We start from the raw sequence: 18437 nt of genomic DNA, 5'->3' as shown, positions 1-18437 counted from the left end.
TTTATTTTTTGTTGATAAATTAAAAAAAAAATCTGTTGGATTTGTAACCAAAGTTTGTTTATAAATAACATAATTTATGCTACCCAGTTTAACTGTAATTGGAAAACTTTGCTGTGTGAAATTTATGTAAGAGGAAACTAAAGATCTGGGGCCAACTCTGTGGTAGAGCAGTTAGGTCTTCTACTCTCTGGGTTGCCTGGGGCCGAGGATGCTGCAGAGGTAACGTTTACAGTCCCTGGAAGGAAGGCGCCCCCGATTGTTAGGCAGAGGTGGCACCTGGTCCATGAATGCAGGGTTCCAGAAGGAGCCCTATGCCTAGCCCCTGCCAAGGAATGTTGCATGGACTGGACTAGGTGTTTTGAGAAGGGATTTAAATTGGAGGAAAATCCCTAGGTAGGTGTGAACGAAAACTGGTTCTAATTGAGCTGGAAGCCTAGGAAGCACAGGAAGAAAATACCAGGTCCTTAAAATAATAAGAATAATTAAAAGGAAAATTTAAAGATCTAGAGCCAGCACTGTTCCCACATGTTGTACTATAGAAGAGACTATGCTAGCTTGGGGCACCTCTCTGAGACAGAGGATTTATTTATTTGGATTTGTTAGCCATCTATACCAAGGCCCTCGGCGGCTTACAAAAAGAATACATAAGTAAAATAGCTCAACATGACTTTCCAGCAATAAATTCATCACATACTATAATAAATGAGTGGATAAAAACCATCAAAAACTAAATAAAAAGTGATGAAACTTAAGAGCAGTACTAAATAAGATCAGCCGAAAGCTTGCTGAAATAAAACAGATGCAAGCATGTTAGAAAGGTGACGTCTTTGGATCCAGGAGAGACGAGGAGAGAGACTGCTCATGAGAAGTAGAGAGGGGATCTTCTGTACCAAAGGGTGGCCTATAATATCACAGGCAATCAGGCTTAGACAGTGTGTGAGGGGGGAGCAGGAAATGGAAGGTAGGAAGAAAATAAAATCATTACTATGAAATGCAAACTCAGAAATTAGATGTGACATTTTATTGTTTATTCATGCTGTCCTGATCTCATATTGTTAATGAAAATAACTTAATCATAAAATGTGTGCTGCTTATTTTTCATTTATCTGTTGTCACATTGGCAGGTTATTAACACAGGGATTAAAGTATTGTGCCGGAACAGTGACGGTGAGCAGTATGGTTGCGCTTTCAGACTAACTCAAGAGGTAAATTGAAGCCTTTAATACTTTGCAGAGTCTGTTTTTGGGTTGAAAGCATATTTCAATACTTGGGTGCCAGCCAAAATATTTAGGAGCCAAGCAGAAAGGTTTTTTTCCCTTCACTCCTCCCCACTCTAACTTTACTTTTCTTAGTTTTATCTATGTGTAATATCTCTTTTTTTTCTGTAGGCCTTCTTTATCCTTCTGGCCTGCCTCTCTTTTCCTCCCTGTCTGTGGCCCTGTATCTCTCTCCACTCCATTCTACCCAGTAGTTGAAGTTTGGGGAGGTGGGGGGGGGGGGGGAAGACATGTGAGGGTATTCTCCTTATCAGGCCTCCGATCACACTCTAACTCCTCCTTCCTGTCTGTAGCTATACCATATCTCCATCCATCTTTCACCCTCTTTCCTCAAATTTCTCCTTAACACTTCTCCTTCCAGTTCTATCCCTTCTCTCCAGTTTGGCTTCACTTCTGTTTTTCACCTTCTCCATTCCTTTCTCTATCCCATCCTAATCTCCATTTTACATCTTGATGTTTGTCTCATCTCTCAAGCTATAGTAGGTACAGCAGTCCTAAACTATTACTTCAGGAACACTAAAAGCATTTTCTCCTGATCCCTGTGGCTCCTCCTCCTACTAGGACAGGAGTACACACTCACTAGCAGGCCGATACAGTACAGTGTGCTCCGACGGAGCACACTGTTAGCCTGCTATTGGACGCGCGTTTTCCCTTACCCCTTATTCAGTAAGGGGAAGAAAAAGCGCGTCCAACCCGCGGCATCTAATAGCCCCCTCAACATGCAAATTAGGTATGCGTGCAGGATACAGAAAGTAAAATGTGCAGCCAAGCCGCACATTTTACTTTCAGAAATTAGCACCGACCCAAAGGTCGGCGCTAATTACCTAAAGTCCGCGGGCGTTCGTCCGCTCTCCCGCGGACTTTACTGAATCAGCCTGTAGGGTTGCCAACTTTGTAGAAGAGACAAAGCTGTCACCTGCCGTGCCCCCATTCCTCCGTCATTCTGCCCCACCTCTGCAATCAACATCTAAACTTGTGAGTCATGATCTCCCAGAGGAGATTTCCCAAACACTTCCCCCCTAGCCAGAGGTGAGCCATCCCTCAGAGCTACCCCAATTCATCTATCCCCCAGAGCATCCCCAAGCACATAATCTATGATCCGCCTCCTCGGCACCTATCTCTCTTATTTCTCCCCCAGTTCCCACACTGCCTCTGCTCCACCTCCTTCAACTCTGTGCTAGGACATAGAGTCCTGTGAGTGGATCGGTCTGTCAGCTGCGCACCTCCCCCCCAAGGCTTTGCACCCTGAGCAGCTGCCTCTGTCTTCCTTATGGCATTGTATCAATAACAGCAGTACGAATAATTAAAGTGCTGTCATTGCAGTATTACCCCATCCTGCCTGATCTTGCGGAGCAGATACCAACTTTTCTGCTGCTTGTTTTTAACTTCTATCACCAGCCGGCCTGGACATAGAAGAACCAGCCCTAACAGTCATTCCCTGTATGTACCATGATCAGTCCAGACTGCTGGGTTATGCCTCCCTTCCAGCAGATGGAGTCAGAGAAAAAACTGAAAGCACCCCTGATATCCCGGTGTGCCACCTGTGATCCTTCAGTATTTCTCTGACCTCCAGCAGATGAAGGATGGCATAACCTGCCTGCGGTCCTGATTCTTTTCCAAATTTTGATCCTTAAACCATTGACAGGTCAATCCAGTACCGAGCGGTAGGAAGAGCTGCATTAGTGCCCGGCGCACCCGCGGTTGCCGCACGCACAGTGCAGCTCACCTACCGCTCGATCCTGTATGTAAATAGCTTGCAAATGCAAGCTGCGTCTAAGAAGCGTCCGTGCAACCCGTTTTACTGTATAGAGCGCTATACAGCGCCTATACAGTAACCTGGGTGCGCGGGCCTAACGCTTCACGGACACGCTGGTATCTGTCATTTCAAATGACATTTGAAATGACAGGTACCAGGAAGTGGACAGTTCTCCGACGCTCGGGATTGTCAGCCCTCTCTCCCCTCCTCCCGAAGCAACAAAAGCGAAAAAAAAAGTTGCAAGAGAGAGAGGGGAGAGAGGACGGGCAATCCTACGCTCGGGATGGCCAGTCCCTCTCCCCTCCTCCCGAGGCAAGGCACGAAAAGCAGCCTTGCTCCGGGAGGAGGGGAGAGAGGACTGGCAGTGTGAAGCGACCAAGCGACTTACATTTTTTTTGCAGCCCTCCGGAGGAGACGGCCATCAGCAGAAACGGATCGCTGCTCCCGGCGAAGATGGACGCCTGCACGGGAGAAAGCGGCCCCTGTGCATGCAATTGGCCGCTCAAGACGTGACGTCACGACGTTTGGCGTCACGGCATGTGACGTCACGTCTTGAGCGGCCAATTGCACGCACAGGGGCCGCTTTCCCCCATGCAGGCGTCCATCTTCGCCGGGAGGGGAGGGGAGCCGCGATCCGTTTCTGCTGATGGCCGCTCAAGACGTGACGTCCATCTTCCTGAGCAGCTGGAGGCAGGAGAGGGGAGCCGCGGTCGTCTTCGCCGATGTCCGGATGGGGGGCTGCAAAAAGTAAGTCGTTTTATACTGCCAGTCCCCTCCCCGAGCAAGGCTGCTTTTCGCGCCCTGCTTCGGGAGGAGGGGAGGGGGGACTGGCAATCCCATCCTCGCCGATGTCCGGAGGGGGGGCTGCAAAAAGTAAGTCGCTTCACACTGCCAGTCCTCTCTCCCCTCCTCCCGGAGCAAGGCTGCTTTTTGCGCCTGCCTCAGGAGGAGGGGAGGGAGGACTGGCAATCCCGAGCGTAGGATTGCCCGTCCTCTCCCCTCTCTCTCTTGCAACTTTTTTTTTCGCTTTTTTTTTTGCTTCGGGAGGAGGGGAGAGGACTGGGGCTGCCCCGGAGACCAGCACCCATGGACGCGGCCAGGGCAGGAGAGCGGGGGCTGGGGGAAAGTTTGCCGCCTACCCTTACCCCTGCCTCTAACGCAGGGGTAGGGGTAGGCGGTAAGTTAGCAGGTTGAACGCACAGCAAAACAGCAGGGTAGAAAAGGGATAGTCGGGGCGCGCGTTACTGGATGGTAGGGAATAGCTAATTCGCTCGTTTGCATGCAATATACATGCCGCGGGCGGAAGGGGTTGCCCGGGAATTTTAGGACGCGGTAGGAGTAGGTTAAAGGGGATTGGGGATCGTAGGAAGTGCTAACGCGGCCGGAAAGTGAGTAGAACGCGGGTTAGGAGCGGGGTAAACGTGGCCGCACTTTACTGGATAGACCTGTGAGAGAGGTTTTTTCTCTTCCTAATTGCCTTTGGCTAGATCAACATTGACAGGCCTATACAGTAAAGCGCGGCCGCGGTTACCCTGTTTCTAACCTGCTTTGTACCCACAATTTGGTCGCGTAAGTCTAACCCGCGATTCACTTTCCGTTTTTACCAATCCTTACCGCTTCTTTAAATCAACGCGTATCCCTTTCCTCCCGCGGCATGTATATGATATGTAAACGATCGGATTAGCTATTCCCTCCCATACAGTAACATGTGGCCCGATTATCGCCTTTTTAACCAACTGTTTTGCCGCGTCTTTAACCCGCTAATGTACCGCCTACCCTGACCCTGGCGTTAGAGGGATGTGACAGCAATAGGCAGGCTCCAGTCAAATAAGTGGGTGGTTTGGAGCAAGCGAGTAACATGATGTGGCCTGGTTCTCCTACGCTCGGGCCTGGTTCTCCTATGCTCGGGCATCAGGGATTGCCAGTCCTCTCTCACCCCCTCCCGAAGAAAGACGCAGGGCGAAAATCGACTCGACATGTTATTAAAGCAAATAGAAATTGTAACAAAAGTAAACTTACTGCATGCTTCCAGCAGCCCCAGCCCTCTCTCCCCTCCTCCCGAGGTGCGCACCGCAGCTCCCCTGCCTCCCGGGGGCAGCTGGCAGCGAAAGCGTCTTCCAGCAGCCCCGCCGGCGAAGGTGCATGAACGCATGTCCAATTTGGGCGCTTAAGGCAGCGAAGGCGCATCATCGCACGCCATGACCTGAGCGCCCGGATGGACGACCGAGGTCACGGACCACAGCCTCCCCCACTTGGTAGCAGGCAAGGCTGGGCTGGGTGCCCTATTGCCTATATACTTGGAGACATTTTTTTTTTACCAAAGCCCGGTGAGTAGGAGGGATTTACCAGTAGGCCGGTCCCTCCCCCTAACGATCCAGAGAAGTTTTATTCCTCTGTTCGGGGCTCCTATTAGGTGATTGAGCCCAGGGACGCGCCATTCCCCTGGTTTACTGGCATATTTGGAAAAAAAAAAAAAAGTGCAATGCTGATTTGGTTCTCCCAGGTATCCGGAGGGGGTAATGTTTTTACCCGACTGAATTTTCTGTAACAGCTCGGCCAGGAATGCATGAGGAGTGCGGTGCTCTGCCTGTGGAGAGCCGGCAGTGCGGCTCTCCCGCGAGGGATTTTGCTCACAATGTCTCCCGGGGGGGGGGGGGGGGGAAGGTTCCTCTCAAATACCTGTTGCAGGCAAAAGATCCTCTGTTCTGCGGTCGTGAGGATTGGAGAGGAGTCTGCTGGGTCAGAAGCCGAGGCCTGTCCTGTCCCCGAGAAGCGTGGGAACGGCAGCCATTTTGCCTGACTCAGGCTCCAACGATGCGCAGGGCTCTGGGGGAGGGGGTTTTCCCTCCACAGCTGTCGCCTCCAAATTTAAGTCCTGAAAGGCCTCACGATTCGGGTCCTGAGTCCCTGCCTCATTCCACCTTGCCTCCGGGGGAGGGGGGGGGCCTTAAAGAGGCAGCACCCCTTTTCCTCTCAGTTTGTATTATTACTGCATAAAGCTTACATGGAGGCAGAGGCAGATTTGATTTTACATGATCCTCTGCCAGCTAAGCTCCCTAGACCTGCAGAGGGACCAGAGGCTTCTAGGGTCCAGCTGCCCCGGATAGCTCCTGATGCGGGGGTCCCACCACTTTCAGATCCCTCACCCCCCCCCCCAAGGATCCTACCACAAGCAATGACGTGGATACTACCGCTCCGGTTGAAGGGGATGACCCGCGGGTGCTCCGGTTATTTCGCAGGGAGGAGCTGGACCCTTTGATCCCTCATGTGCTTACGGAGCTCGATATTCAGGCTCCGCAGCCAGTGGCGGAACCTTTTTCGGGGGATCTGGTTCTGTCGGGTCTTCGGGCTCTCCCTAGAACTTTTCCTTTTCACCCGATTCCATTGCAGCTAATGACCCAGGAATGGGATGCATCTGAAGCCAGCCTGCTGGTTAGTAGGGCTATGGAAAAACTTTATCTGCTCCCAGAGGAGTCCTTAGATCTGCTTAAGATACCAAAGGTGGATGCGGCTGTGTCGGCGATCGCCAACCATTCCAGTGGTGGGAGTGGCAGCACTCAAAGATCTACAGGATAGGAAACTGGAGGTTCTTCTAAAAAGGATTTTTGACGTGTCGACGCTAGGCGTCCGGGCGTCCGTCTGCAGTAGCCTTATGCAGAGAGCTACCCTTAGGTGGGTGCAGCAGTTGTTCACGTCTCAGGAACTCTCCCCAGGGGAGGCAGAGCAGGCGGAGCGTATGGAAGCTGCAGTAGCTTATACAGTGGACGCCTTGTATGATCTCCTATGTAACGGCCCATTCCTCCGTGCCAGAGATCGGAGGTTGTCTCTCCCTGTTTTACGAGGAATGGATCAAGATCACTTTGGATCAGTGGGTTCTAAACATTATAAAACACGGTTACGCTTTAGATTTTGCTCGCCCGCTATGGGATCTCTTCTTCGTGTCTCCTTGCGGTTCCTAGGCAAAACAGCAAGTGGTACTCCACACTATGTTTCAATTGAAGGCTTTGGGAGCGATCGTTCCGGTCCCGCCGGCCAAACGCCAGACCAGCTAGTACTCCATTTATTTTGTGGTCCCCAAGAAAGAGGGCTCCTTCCGCCCAATCTTGGACTTAAAGAAGGTCAACAGGGCGCTTCGGCTACCTTGCTTCCGCATGGAGACTTTGAGATCTGTCATTGCGGCTGTCCAAAAAGGCGAATATTTGGCCTCTTTGGATCTGACGGAGGCTTACCTCCACCTAGGAATTCAAGAGCATTTTCGGCGGTTTCTGCGATTCATGATCATGGGCGAGCATTACCAGTTTTGGGCACTTCTGTTCGGGTTGGCGACGGCTCCCCACGTTTTCACCAAGGTAATGGTGGTAGTGGCAGCTGCCCTCCGGCGAGAGGGGATTTTGGTGCATCCCTATTTGGACAACTGGCTCATTCGGGCAAAGTCGGAGGAACTTTGCAAGATAGCGGTTCATTTGATATTGCATTGTCTTCAGTCACTCGGATGGGTTGTCTTATTTATTTATTTAAGGCTTTTATATACCGATAACAGTTTGCACATTGTATTGGTTTACATGGAACAGGTAACGTTTACAATTTACATAATGAACTTTAAGGAAATAAATCAATTATTCCAAAAGCCAGCTGGTCCCTTCCCAGGTTTTGCAGTTTCTGGGAGCCCATTTCGACACGGTGGTGGAAAAGGTTTTCCTTCCATAGGAGAGGCTGGACAAGCGGATAGCTCAAGTTCACCGGTTTCTGGCCCTTCCCTTGCCCAAGGTATGGGATTATTTGCAGGTTCTTGGCTCTATGGTGTCTACTCTGGAGTTGGTCCCTTGGGCTTTTGCTCATATGAGACCTTTACAGAGGGCATTGGTTTCCCGTTGGGACTCCAAATCCGAGGAGTCCCACTTACCCTTACCGCTCCTCGATCCCGCCAGAGCCAGTCTCACATGGTGGTTAGTTCCTGACCACTTACAATAGGGGATGGACCTGGAGAATCCTCAGTGGTTGATTGTAACAACGGATGCCAGCCTTTTTGGTTGGGGGGCGGTTTGCCAGTCGAGATCCACACAGGGCCAATGGACAGCTCAGGAGTCCAAGAGTTCCATCAATCATTTGGAGACGAGAGCGGTTCGTCTCGCGCTGCAACGCGCATCAGTCGGTAAGAATTCTATCCGACAACGGTGGGATACATCAACCGTCAAGGGGGGACAAAACGTCGGCTGGTGGCTGCCGAAGCAGACAAGCTAATGGTCTGGGCGGAACGCAATCTCATCCAGTTGGCGGCCTTTCGTATAGCCGGGGTTGACAGCGTGCAAGCCGTTTTCCTGAGTCATCAACGGCTAGACCCAGAGAGTGGGAGCTGTCCAAGGAGGCGATGCAGCTCTTGATTAGTCGATGGGGAATACCCCAACTGGATTTGATGGCGACTTGGTTTTTCAGTCGCAGAAGGGAGCACAGGTTAGAAGGAGTAGATGCCCTGGTCCTTCCATGGCCCCGCGACGTACTACTCTGTGTTCCCTCCATGGCCACTGGTAGGCAAAGTCTTGAGGCGAATCGAGTCTCACCAGGGGTCAGTTATCCTCATGGCTCCGGAATGGCCTCGAAGGCTGTGGTTCGTGGATCTAGTCAACTTGGCGGTAGACGGCCCCTTGCGTCTCGGGCAACTTCCGGATCTAGTTTGTCAGGGTCCAGTATTTTTCAATCAGGCGGCTCGATTTTGTCTAGCGGCTTGGCTTATGAGCGCAGACAGTTAAGAAAGAAAGGTTACCCGGATGCGGTTATTTCCACCCTTCTGCTTGTGCGTAAGACTTCTACTTCTCTCACCTATGTCAGAGTTTGGAAATTTTTTAATCCATGGTGCAGCTTGTTGCAGGTTTCCCCGCGTATAGCCTCTATTGTACACATTCTCGCCTTTTTGCAGGACGGATTAAAGAAAGGGTTGGCGTATAGCTTGCTCCGGGTTCAGGTAGCGGCTTTAGACTGTTTAAGAGGCAAGATTGATAGTACGTCCCTTGCAGGCCATCCAGATGTGGTGCGTTTTCTGAAGGGGGCCAAACATTTACACCCGCCGGTGCGTCAAGTGTGTTCTTTCTGGAGTTTGAATATCGTTCTCAGAGGGTGGTGCGCTCCTCCTTTTGAGCCTCTCAAACTGGCTACGTTAAAGGATCTAACACTCAAAGCAATGTTCCTTGTGGCTATCTGTTCGGCTAGGCGAATATCAGAGATTCAAACGTTGTCCTGCAGGGAGCCGTTCTTGTAGATTACAGATTCTGGGGTTTCGCTTAGGATGGTGCCTTCCTTTCTACTGAAGGTGGTCTCGATGTTTCACATGAATCGGTCAGTAGAGTTGCCGGCCTTCCCTGATTTGGATCATAATTCTCCTCAGGCTCAGGATTTGAGAAAACTAGATGTTCGCTGGGTACTTTGGTACTTGGAAGTGACTAATGATTTTCGATTGTCAGACCATCTTTTTGTCTTATGGAGCAGTTCTAAGAAAGGACATAAGGCATCCAAAACTACTATTGCCCGACGGTTGAAGGAAACTATAGTATCGGCGTATATATGTCACGGGCGACCGGTGCAGGATGGTCTTAAAGCTCATTCGATCATATCTCAAGCGGCATCTTGGGCAGAAAGCCAATGTGTTTTGCCGAGGAGATTTGTTGGGCAGCTACTTGGAAATCCTTATGCGCTTTTGCGAAGCATTACCGTTTGGACATAAGAGCCACGGGTGCCGATTGTTTTGGTAGCAGTGTGCTTTGAGCAGGACTTTCGAGGTCCCACCCCTTTTAAGGTAGCTCGGGTATATCCCAGCGGTCTGGACTGATCCTGGTACGTGTAGAGAAAGGAAAATTGGTTCTTACCTGCTAATTTTTGTTCCTGTAGTACCAAGGATCAGTCCAGACGCCCACCTAGGGGTATAGATTCTGGTGAGTCCACTCGATTTAATTCTCTTTCTGCAGTGTTTGATAGACTATGAAGACTTAAAATAATAATAATAAATAAATATATATAAATAGGTTATTGTTCAGATAAGTTCTCTTGATCTAGTCATTGGTTGTTTAAATTTACTTTATTCTGCTTTGGTATTGATTATACTGAAGGATCGCAGGTGGCACACCGGTTTATCAGGGGTGCTTTTCAGTTTTTTCTCTGACTGCATCTGCTGGAAGGGAGGCATAACCCAGCAGTCTGGATTGATCCTTGGTACTACAGGAATGAAAATTAGCAGATAAGAACCAATTTTCCTTTGTGTCCCTCCTACTTCCAGTGTGTAGAGGTTGTTCCTGCAGGCACAGCCTGAGAGGATCCCATCGGTCCTGAGGCTTCTCTTCATCCTATGGAGCCCAGCAGCATGGTTGCCTGACTATACTGAGAGTTTACCGTTGAGCTGGCTGAATTAACCAAGTATATAGGTGACTTCATCCAGCAGCACTGAACAGACTCATCTTTCCAAGACAGTAGATTTTTGAGCTTTACTGAGCATGTGTGGAAATTCTCACTCAGGTGTTGCCTTGGGAGCCTCCTTAGTCATTTTTTGTCCTAGAACTTGCATGGATGTGTACTCTATCTCCTCAGAAAGTTTTCTCAAAATCCAATTATATTTTCTTAAACTTCTTTAATTTCAATGCCTCACTGCCTCAGCAGCCCCCACAAAAGCATTTGTGCTACAAAAAAAAAACTGGAAGAAAGGAAATAATTTCTTTCACATCTTGGAGGTTCTCCTTCCTCAAAATGTTGCAAAAGAGAAGAGCCATGGACAGCAGTTTTAAGTGGTGTATCTGTGGAAAGTTAGTATCCATTACCGATGGCCATGAGCTGTTAGATCTGCTTGGGCCTGTAGCATGATCATAAGAACATAAGAAATTGCCATGCTGGGTCAGACCAAGATTCATCAAGCCCAGCATCCTGTTTCCAACAGAGGCCAAAACCAGGCCACAAGAACCTGGCAATTACCCAAACACTAAGAAGATCCCATGCTACTGATGCAATTAATAGCAGTGGCTATTCCCTAAGTAAAATTGATTAATAGCCATTAATGGACTTCTCTTCCAAGAACTTATCCAAACCTTTTTTGAACCCAGCTACACTAACTGCACTAACCACATCCTCTGGCAACAAATTCCAGAGCTTTATTGTGCATTGAGTGAAAAAGAATTTTCTCCGATTAGTCTTAAATGTGCTACTTGCTAACTTCATGGAATGCCCCCTAGTCCTTCTATTATTCGAAAGTGAAAATAACCGAGTCACATCTACTCATTCAAGACCTCTCATGATCTTAAAGACCTCTATCATATCCCCCCTCAGCCGTCTCTTCTCCAAGCTGAAGAGCCCTAACATCTTCAGCCTTTCCTCATAGGGGAGCTGTACCATCCCCTTTATCATTTTGGTTGCCCTTCTCTGTACCTTCTCCATCACAACTATATCTTTTTTGAGATGCGGTGACCAGAATTGTACACAGTATTCAAGGTGTGGTCTCACCATGGAGCGATATAGAGGCATTATGACATTTTCAGTTCTATTAACCATTCCCTTCCTAATAATTCCTAACATTCTATTTGCTTTTTTGACTGCTGCAGCACACTGAGCTGACGATTTTAAAGTATTATCCACTATGATGCCTAGATCTTTTTCCTGGGTGGTAGCTCCTAATATGGAACCTAACATCGTGTAACTACAACAACGGTTATTTTTCCCTATATGCAACACCTTGCACTTGTCCACATTAAATTTCATCTGCCATTTGGATGCCCAATCTTCAAGTCTTGCAAGGTCCTCCTGCAATGTATCACAATCTGCTTGTGATTTAACTACTCTGAATAATTTTGTATCATCTGCAAATTTGATAACCTCACTCGTCGTATTCCTTTCCAGATCATTTATATATATTTTGAAAAGCACCGGTCCAAGTACAGATCCCTGAGGCACTCCACTGTTTACCCTTTTCCAATGAGAAAATTGACCATTTAATCCTACTCTCTGTTTCCTGTCTTTTAACCAGCTTGTAATCCACGAAAGGACATCGCCTCCTATCCCATGACTTTTTAGTTTTCGTAGAAGCCTCTCATGAGGGACTTTGTCAAACGCCTTCTGAAAATCCAAATACACTACATCTACCGGTTCACCTTTATCCACATGTTTATTAACCCCTTCAAAAAAATGAAGCAGATTTGTTAGGCAAGACTTCCATTGGGTAAATCCATGTTGACTATGTTCCATTAAATCATGTCTTTCTATATGCTTCACAATTTTGTTCTTGAGAATAGTTTCCACTATTTTTCCCGGCACTGAAGTCAGGCTCACTGGTCTATAGTTACCTGGATCGCCCCTGGAGCCTTTTTTAAATATTGGGGTTACATTGGCCACCCTCCAGTCTTCAGTCTTCAGTCAACAGAACTGTTATCTATGTGGCTGAATGTCCATGCATTCTCAAAAGTGCATGGTATTGAGGAGCTGCATAAATGTCTAAGGAGTTGCCACGGATCCTCCCCTCACAGTCAGTGGTGTTTGCCTTGCCAGAAAAACATCTGAGTTGAAGCTCCTCTAAAACACCCCCCTCAGTGCAGGCTAGAGCTGAGGGGTCGAGTCTGGTTGGCCACTTTGTGTCAAAAGAAAAAGTACCATCGGTCACTGGATCCACTAGAGCCCGCATCGAAAAAAACATGAGCATTCAAAGCTCAGTGCACTAGTGTCGACGCAACTTTTGTCGACATACGTGATGCAATTTGCATCAATACACTCGACTCAGGATTCTTCAACTCATGAAGCTCTCGATGCACAGCACATTGCCATGTTCTGAGCAAGATGCATAGACGTGCTCCTCAAACGGTGTATCGAAGCAATCTGAGCATGCTTGATTGAGGTATGTGCCACCTGGATGTTCAATGCAGACTGCACCAGCACACTTGATGCATGGTGCACCTCCTCCCATTAACGCATTTTGCTTCAATGCTTTAGCTCCTCAGTGTGCCTGGTTGCTTACACTCAGATCCCGAGATTAGTGGCCCATTAAAGTGCTGAGTGGGCAGCCCTCGATACCATCTAGGTGCATGGCCTTGATGCTCTGGCTGCCCTTGGGGCCATTGCCGTGCGTGGTCTCGAAACCATCGTGGTGCGGAGCTGCCTGGATGCCATCGAGGTGCGAGGCCGCCATGGAGGCCATCGGGCATGTTGGCCACTGATGCCTTTTGTTGCCACTTTCGACAATGTTGAGCACCACCTACGAAGCACTGGGATCGCCAGTGAGCACCCTGAGGCCATCAACCGCCAGGGTCTTAAGAGCCCTCAAGTGCCACTGAAGCCCTCGAGCAACAGGGGTTTCAGCCTTGAACGGATCGAGCACCGGGTCGCCATTTACTCAAGGCACCTTAGTATGCCGAGGGATCCAGGTGCAGTGCTCTGGTGCTCTCAGGGCTCCATGGTGGTGTCCCGATAGGGTACTGAGGTGCAATGTGCTGTCCCATCACTGGCCTACGGCTATCAGTCACCATGGATGCCGATGATCTCGGGGGGCCATCGGAGGCCCCACCTGTTTTTGTGCGCTATCAGTGTTAATGACTGCTAGCGAGGCTATTGTCAGCCATAGCTGCTGGCGAGGGACACCTTCGAGCTCACAGAATCGGCGTCCTCTGATGGATAGGTGAGCCAAGGAGAACAGTCAGTGTCGCTGGCATTCATCGGTTCCTCTGGGCACCAATGAAGTGTGTTGGGGCTGCAGAGCCTTTGTCTGCAGGTGCCCCTGGCTTCCTTGGTTCCCTCGAGCCATCGATGCCTTCAGGCACCGGGGTCTCCATTGGTGCCACCAGGCTGTTGAGATCCGCGGGCGCCTGTGGCACGGGGAATGGCGCTACCGGTATATACTGTTGAACTGATCAAGATTCAGTCAAGCGCCATGGAAGCCCTGGGTGCATTGTCATTTGGTGCCCTTGATGTGATCCTTCATTGGTGAGCACAGAAGTACTATGGGCCCTACGGGTGCCGTCACTACTGTGAGCACCAGTGGACACGGTCAGATCTGCAGGACACGACTGCAGAGCACCATGGGCACCATTGGTTACCATGGACTTTGCTGCTGTCCGTTCCATGGCAGTGAACCATTCCCAATGTAGTTTCAAGGACTGCGTCCAGCTCTTGGAGCATTATCAGCTACTGGAGGGAGTGATGCCATAGAACGCCACCCACCACCCTGCCATACCCAGAGCCCCAGTGGAACTGGGGATGCCATCATTACATTGTTCCTATGCACGCCACTGGGAGTTACTGTGACAGTGGCGCACAGCATACGCAGCCGGGTATGGCAAGGTATCCACTCCAAGCGACTCGGTTGATGGCAAGCGGCATTCTCCCTGTCTGTGCAGTCCTCAGCCATGCCAGGGTTCTGCCATCGTCATGTCAAGGTCTCAGCCTCCTCATCAGTTCTGCACCACACAGTACTGGGGAGCACTGGTGAGAAAGGCATCATCACACACTCTCAGGCTGATCCAATACTGTGTACTAGCCGCTGTGCTTGGCTTAACACACGTTTGGACTTGCATTTTCGACGTTCTTCCATAACCCCCGATCCAGTATGGGGATTAGTGCATCCAAATCACCGCATAGCTAATAGCGCTTATCATATAGAAATTCATATAGATGAAGCTATTAGCTAATCCCCGCGATCCATTAAATTTTCAGCGGGGTCAATGCACCCTTGCAATGCTGCAAATTTTACACTAGCCCAGGGCTGACGTAAAGGTGTGCCATGCTCAAGGGCACATTGAAAAAAGAAAAATTCTGCTTTCTGTGATTCCTCCTAATAGTATCATAGCGGTACTATGTAGGATTAACCAAATAAAGTAGTATTTATTTAAAAAAAAAAAAAAATTCTGGATGTCTAATACATACACACACGGTCCAGGCCATGTATCTTGTGCATGTATATGCCAGTAGCGGGAGAAAATGGATGCTCATATATTGAGCGTCGGTTTTCCCAACCCGCTTGACAGTCACCTATCCTGTGCGCCCGATGCTGAGGAGGTGCTGGGGATGCATATTTGTCCCTAGCACCTCCTTTTTAGTGCGACCCCTCCTTTAAATATTCGATCTCACGCCTAGGAGAGGTGGCTTGGGTGCACGTCAGGAAAGTGGATGCTCAACGCAGAGCGCCTGTTTTCTGCGTAAATTGATTGGATCAGCCTGTCTGATTTACCTTTTGGCAGCGCGCAGCCACCGACTCTAGCAAATAGTGCTCAGTCCTTGCTCTGCTGTGGGATTCTACCCACAAGCAGGTGCGTGGGGTAATAGGTATGCCGCCATCCATGGCATGGGATATCATTGTATGAGTACTGGTCAGCGTGCTTTTATATCGGAGGGCTTTATTCTCCAGATGCCCTCTACTGTATGGTTGTGTGTGTATGTGTTTCTCTCGTGGTGAGCACAACAGGTTGCGTGCTGCAGCCACAGGACTGACCTAGGACTGCGTTTCTGGTCGAACCCTAAGGGGAGTAGATACCAGGAGGATAATGTCGACAGTCTTCTTCTTCCTCATATGAGGAATATCTTGATCTCCTTCAGTGTCACAAATCCCCTTTTGTGGGGAAGCCCCTGGGGGGCTCCGTCCCTGGCAGGTTTATCATTGAACCAGAGCCTCGATTCTTTGAATCGGGGCATCTCCTTGAAGGCCAGGGTTAGGGATGACAGTGATGGTCAACTGACCGTTTTTGCTGGGGCTTTATTGGTTACCGTGGTGACCTTCCCCATCTGAGGGTAGCTGCCAGTGGCAAATTGGTTGCTTCTGAACCTCAATGATTGTGTCTCAACTCTCAACTGGAGAGTTGACAGGTTTTTCAGAATAGGCAGGCCCCAATTCCCGTTGCTTTCCTGTCCCTTCAGGAAGGGGGGATTCGACTGGGTTCCAGGGCAACTCTTATGGATTTCCCTCTGGACACTTGGTTGTCCACCTCTATAAGGGGTGTCCCTCGTTCTTCATTTCCTTGGAGAAGGTATGTCACTGCTTCTGGTTGGCAATCACTCTCTGTTTCTCGTGGGATCAGGAAGCTCATTGAGCGGTAGTGCTCTTGTTATTTTATTCTGTGACACAGTAGGTCTATTTCATGAGGGAGCCTTTCCAGAGTAGCTCCCCGGTGAAGATTAGGGGGTTTCTCCTGTCCAGGAGTCACCTTTGATGCCTGCTGAGCTGAATGGGCATTTTTTAATAAGGACCACTATTGCCAATCATTCTTGTCTGCGGGACCCTATCTCAGTGAGGAGGGTTCTAATCCATCTAATTGGCGAGTATGCCTTTCAGCCTATTGCCATATCCATGGCTGAGGGAGTTGGGAGATGAGGAACCCCTGCAAAAGAGGTACTGCTCTTGGATTGTAGTGGCTTGCAAGCTATACTTCCCCATTTTAGGGATAACCCTGTCTGCAGACAGGGGAGTCCTGGTTCATGCAACAATTGTTCCATTTACTGGACCGTGTGCTTCCTTGGGGAAAATATATGCTATCATGGCTGAGATATTAATACCTAAGCCAGGTTCAGGGCAATCTGTTCCAAGATCATCCTTGCCTGCCCTGGTACCCTTTGAGTTTCCAGGCCAGTGAAGAAATCCTGTTTGACAGGGGTTTTCACTTGCGGCACCCCAGCTTCCTGTCCTTTTAGTGGATTGTTTCTAGATTTCTTTACGGTGGAATTCGCTCTCAATTTCAGCTGCTCCAAGCAAGCTGAGGGCTCTATCTCAGTGGGTGTCTCCCTACTGGAATCAGCAGTGAGTTATTCGCATGGGGTTGAGTATTACAACCTATCAACTTGTGCTTACTCAGGCAGTCCAGCAGTCTCCCACCTTGTGTTCTTTGCTCCTTCCAGTTGGAATTTTTTTTTGGGGAGGGGGGGGGCGGAGAAGCTAAGGCATTCGTGGTATATCTTAGAATATATCTGCAGGGAAAGATGCACCACTTTTTCTCTATATTTTCGCCAAGCTCTGGCCAATACAACCTTTAGCTTTTTTCACTTGACTAGATTACCAAAGTGTCTTCATGCTCACCTGAACTATCTTTAACAGAATGGATAGCCCTGCCCTTGACAGGGTGAGCTTCAAACCTAACATATCTCCCTGCTCTGAGGTTTAAGCTAGCAATCCCATTCAGGGATTGCCTTTCAGCCTCTGAAACTCTTGATGCTGTCTTGCTGGTCAGCTATGTCTGGTACTTTGGCATGTAGGATCTGTCACAGACCCTGCAGTTGTTGCTGATTATTCTTCCAAACATATCTTGTGTTTTCTGCCCATTATGTGTGTTAGCCAAACATGGGGCACACTTCTGCAGAGACATTCTGTCCTTTGGGTGTCAGTGAACCGCAGTTTCTTTCTGGGGAGTTCTCGAGCCCCAGTTGGTTTTTCAGTTGTCTTGTAAAACTGAAGAAAGCTGTGCGGTCTTTGTCCAAGAGTCCTTCTCTTGTTTACATCTCTAGACTTTTTCCTGTATCCAGGAGGTTCTAGACCTCCTGTCATTGTCAGGGTTTACTGATCTGAAACCCTGCTTGTAATGTTTTCCGTGATGCGGAGTATATTTCTTGTTGGCACTTGCATCACTCCCCTGCCTTAAGTGCCTCTGCTACGCATCGGGGTTTTGTGTCTGTCTTTTATGGTTTACTCTTTATAGAACCCAACTCTTTTCCCCACCTAGACCCCTTTGTGGGTTGGCTGCCTCACAGGCAAAAAGGAGAGAGGTGGTGCTTTCAGCACCTGCGGTTTCCTGCTTTGTCCTGCTCAAACAGCCTATAGCTTGGGATTCACCCAGAGCTGCTTTCCTATAGCAAGTGTTCTCCGAGGACAAGAAGAATATTAGTCCTCACGAAATCCACCTGCTTCCCCTGGGACTTGGTTTCTCCATGTATTAACTATATTATGGACTGAGGGACTCTGCCTAGGGAGCAAGGTGATGACTACAGCTGCACATGCTCAGTAGGGCATGTTTGAAAGTTAGATCCTTTTTCTGAATGATTGACTTCTAATGTTGAACCTTGCATTGTGTAGCTATAATTTGGGGTATTCTTCCCTAAGTGCATCACTTGTCCACATTAAATTTCATTTGCCATTTGCATGCCCAGTCTCCCAGTTTTGCAAGGTTCTCTCGCAATTTCTCATAATTCTCTTGTGATTTAACAACTTTGAATAATTTTGTGCTATTGGCAAATTTGTTACCTCACTCTTTGTTCCCATTTCCAGGTCTTTTATAAATATATTAAAAAGCTGTGGTCCCATAACAGATCCCTGGGGCACGCCACTATTCACCTTTCTCCATTGGGAATATTTAACATTTAGTCCTACTCTCTGTTTTCTATCTTTTAACCAGTTTGCAATCCTGTCCCCTATCCCATGACGTTTTAATTTCCTAAGAAGTCTTTCATGAGGGACTTTGTCAAATGCTTTC

At 48.8% G+C, this 18437-nt stretch overlaps 1 protein-coding gene across 2 annotated transcripts in view; it reads left to right on the top strand.

Annotated features, from left to right (window-relative positions):
* Nucleotides 1–18437, top strand: part of NSUN2 (NOP2/Sun RNA methyltransferase 2) — a 257469-nt gene that overhangs the window by 223653 nt on the left and 15379 nt on the right. For both annotated transcript variants that reach the window (XM_029590002.1, XM_029590001.1), the window contains exon 16: nucleotides 1125–1205. In XM_029590002.1, the coding sequence (XP_029445862.1) occupies nucleotides 1125–1205 (81 nt within the window). The remainder of the gene's footprint in view (nucleotides 1–1124; nucleotides 1206–18437) is intronic.

The sequence above is a fragment of the Rhinatrema bivittatum genome, chromosome 2 (assembly GCF_901001135.1).
Source record: "Rhinatrema bivittatum chromosome 2, aRhiBiv1.1, whole genome shotgun sequence".
Taxonomy (NCBI): domain Eukaryota; kingdom Metazoa; phylum Chordata; class Amphibia; order Gymnophiona; family Rhinatrematidae; genus Rhinatrema; species Rhinatrema bivittatum.
Note: the sequence above shows the minus strand (reverse complement) of the source record. Positions and strands in the feature narration are given on the sequence as shown.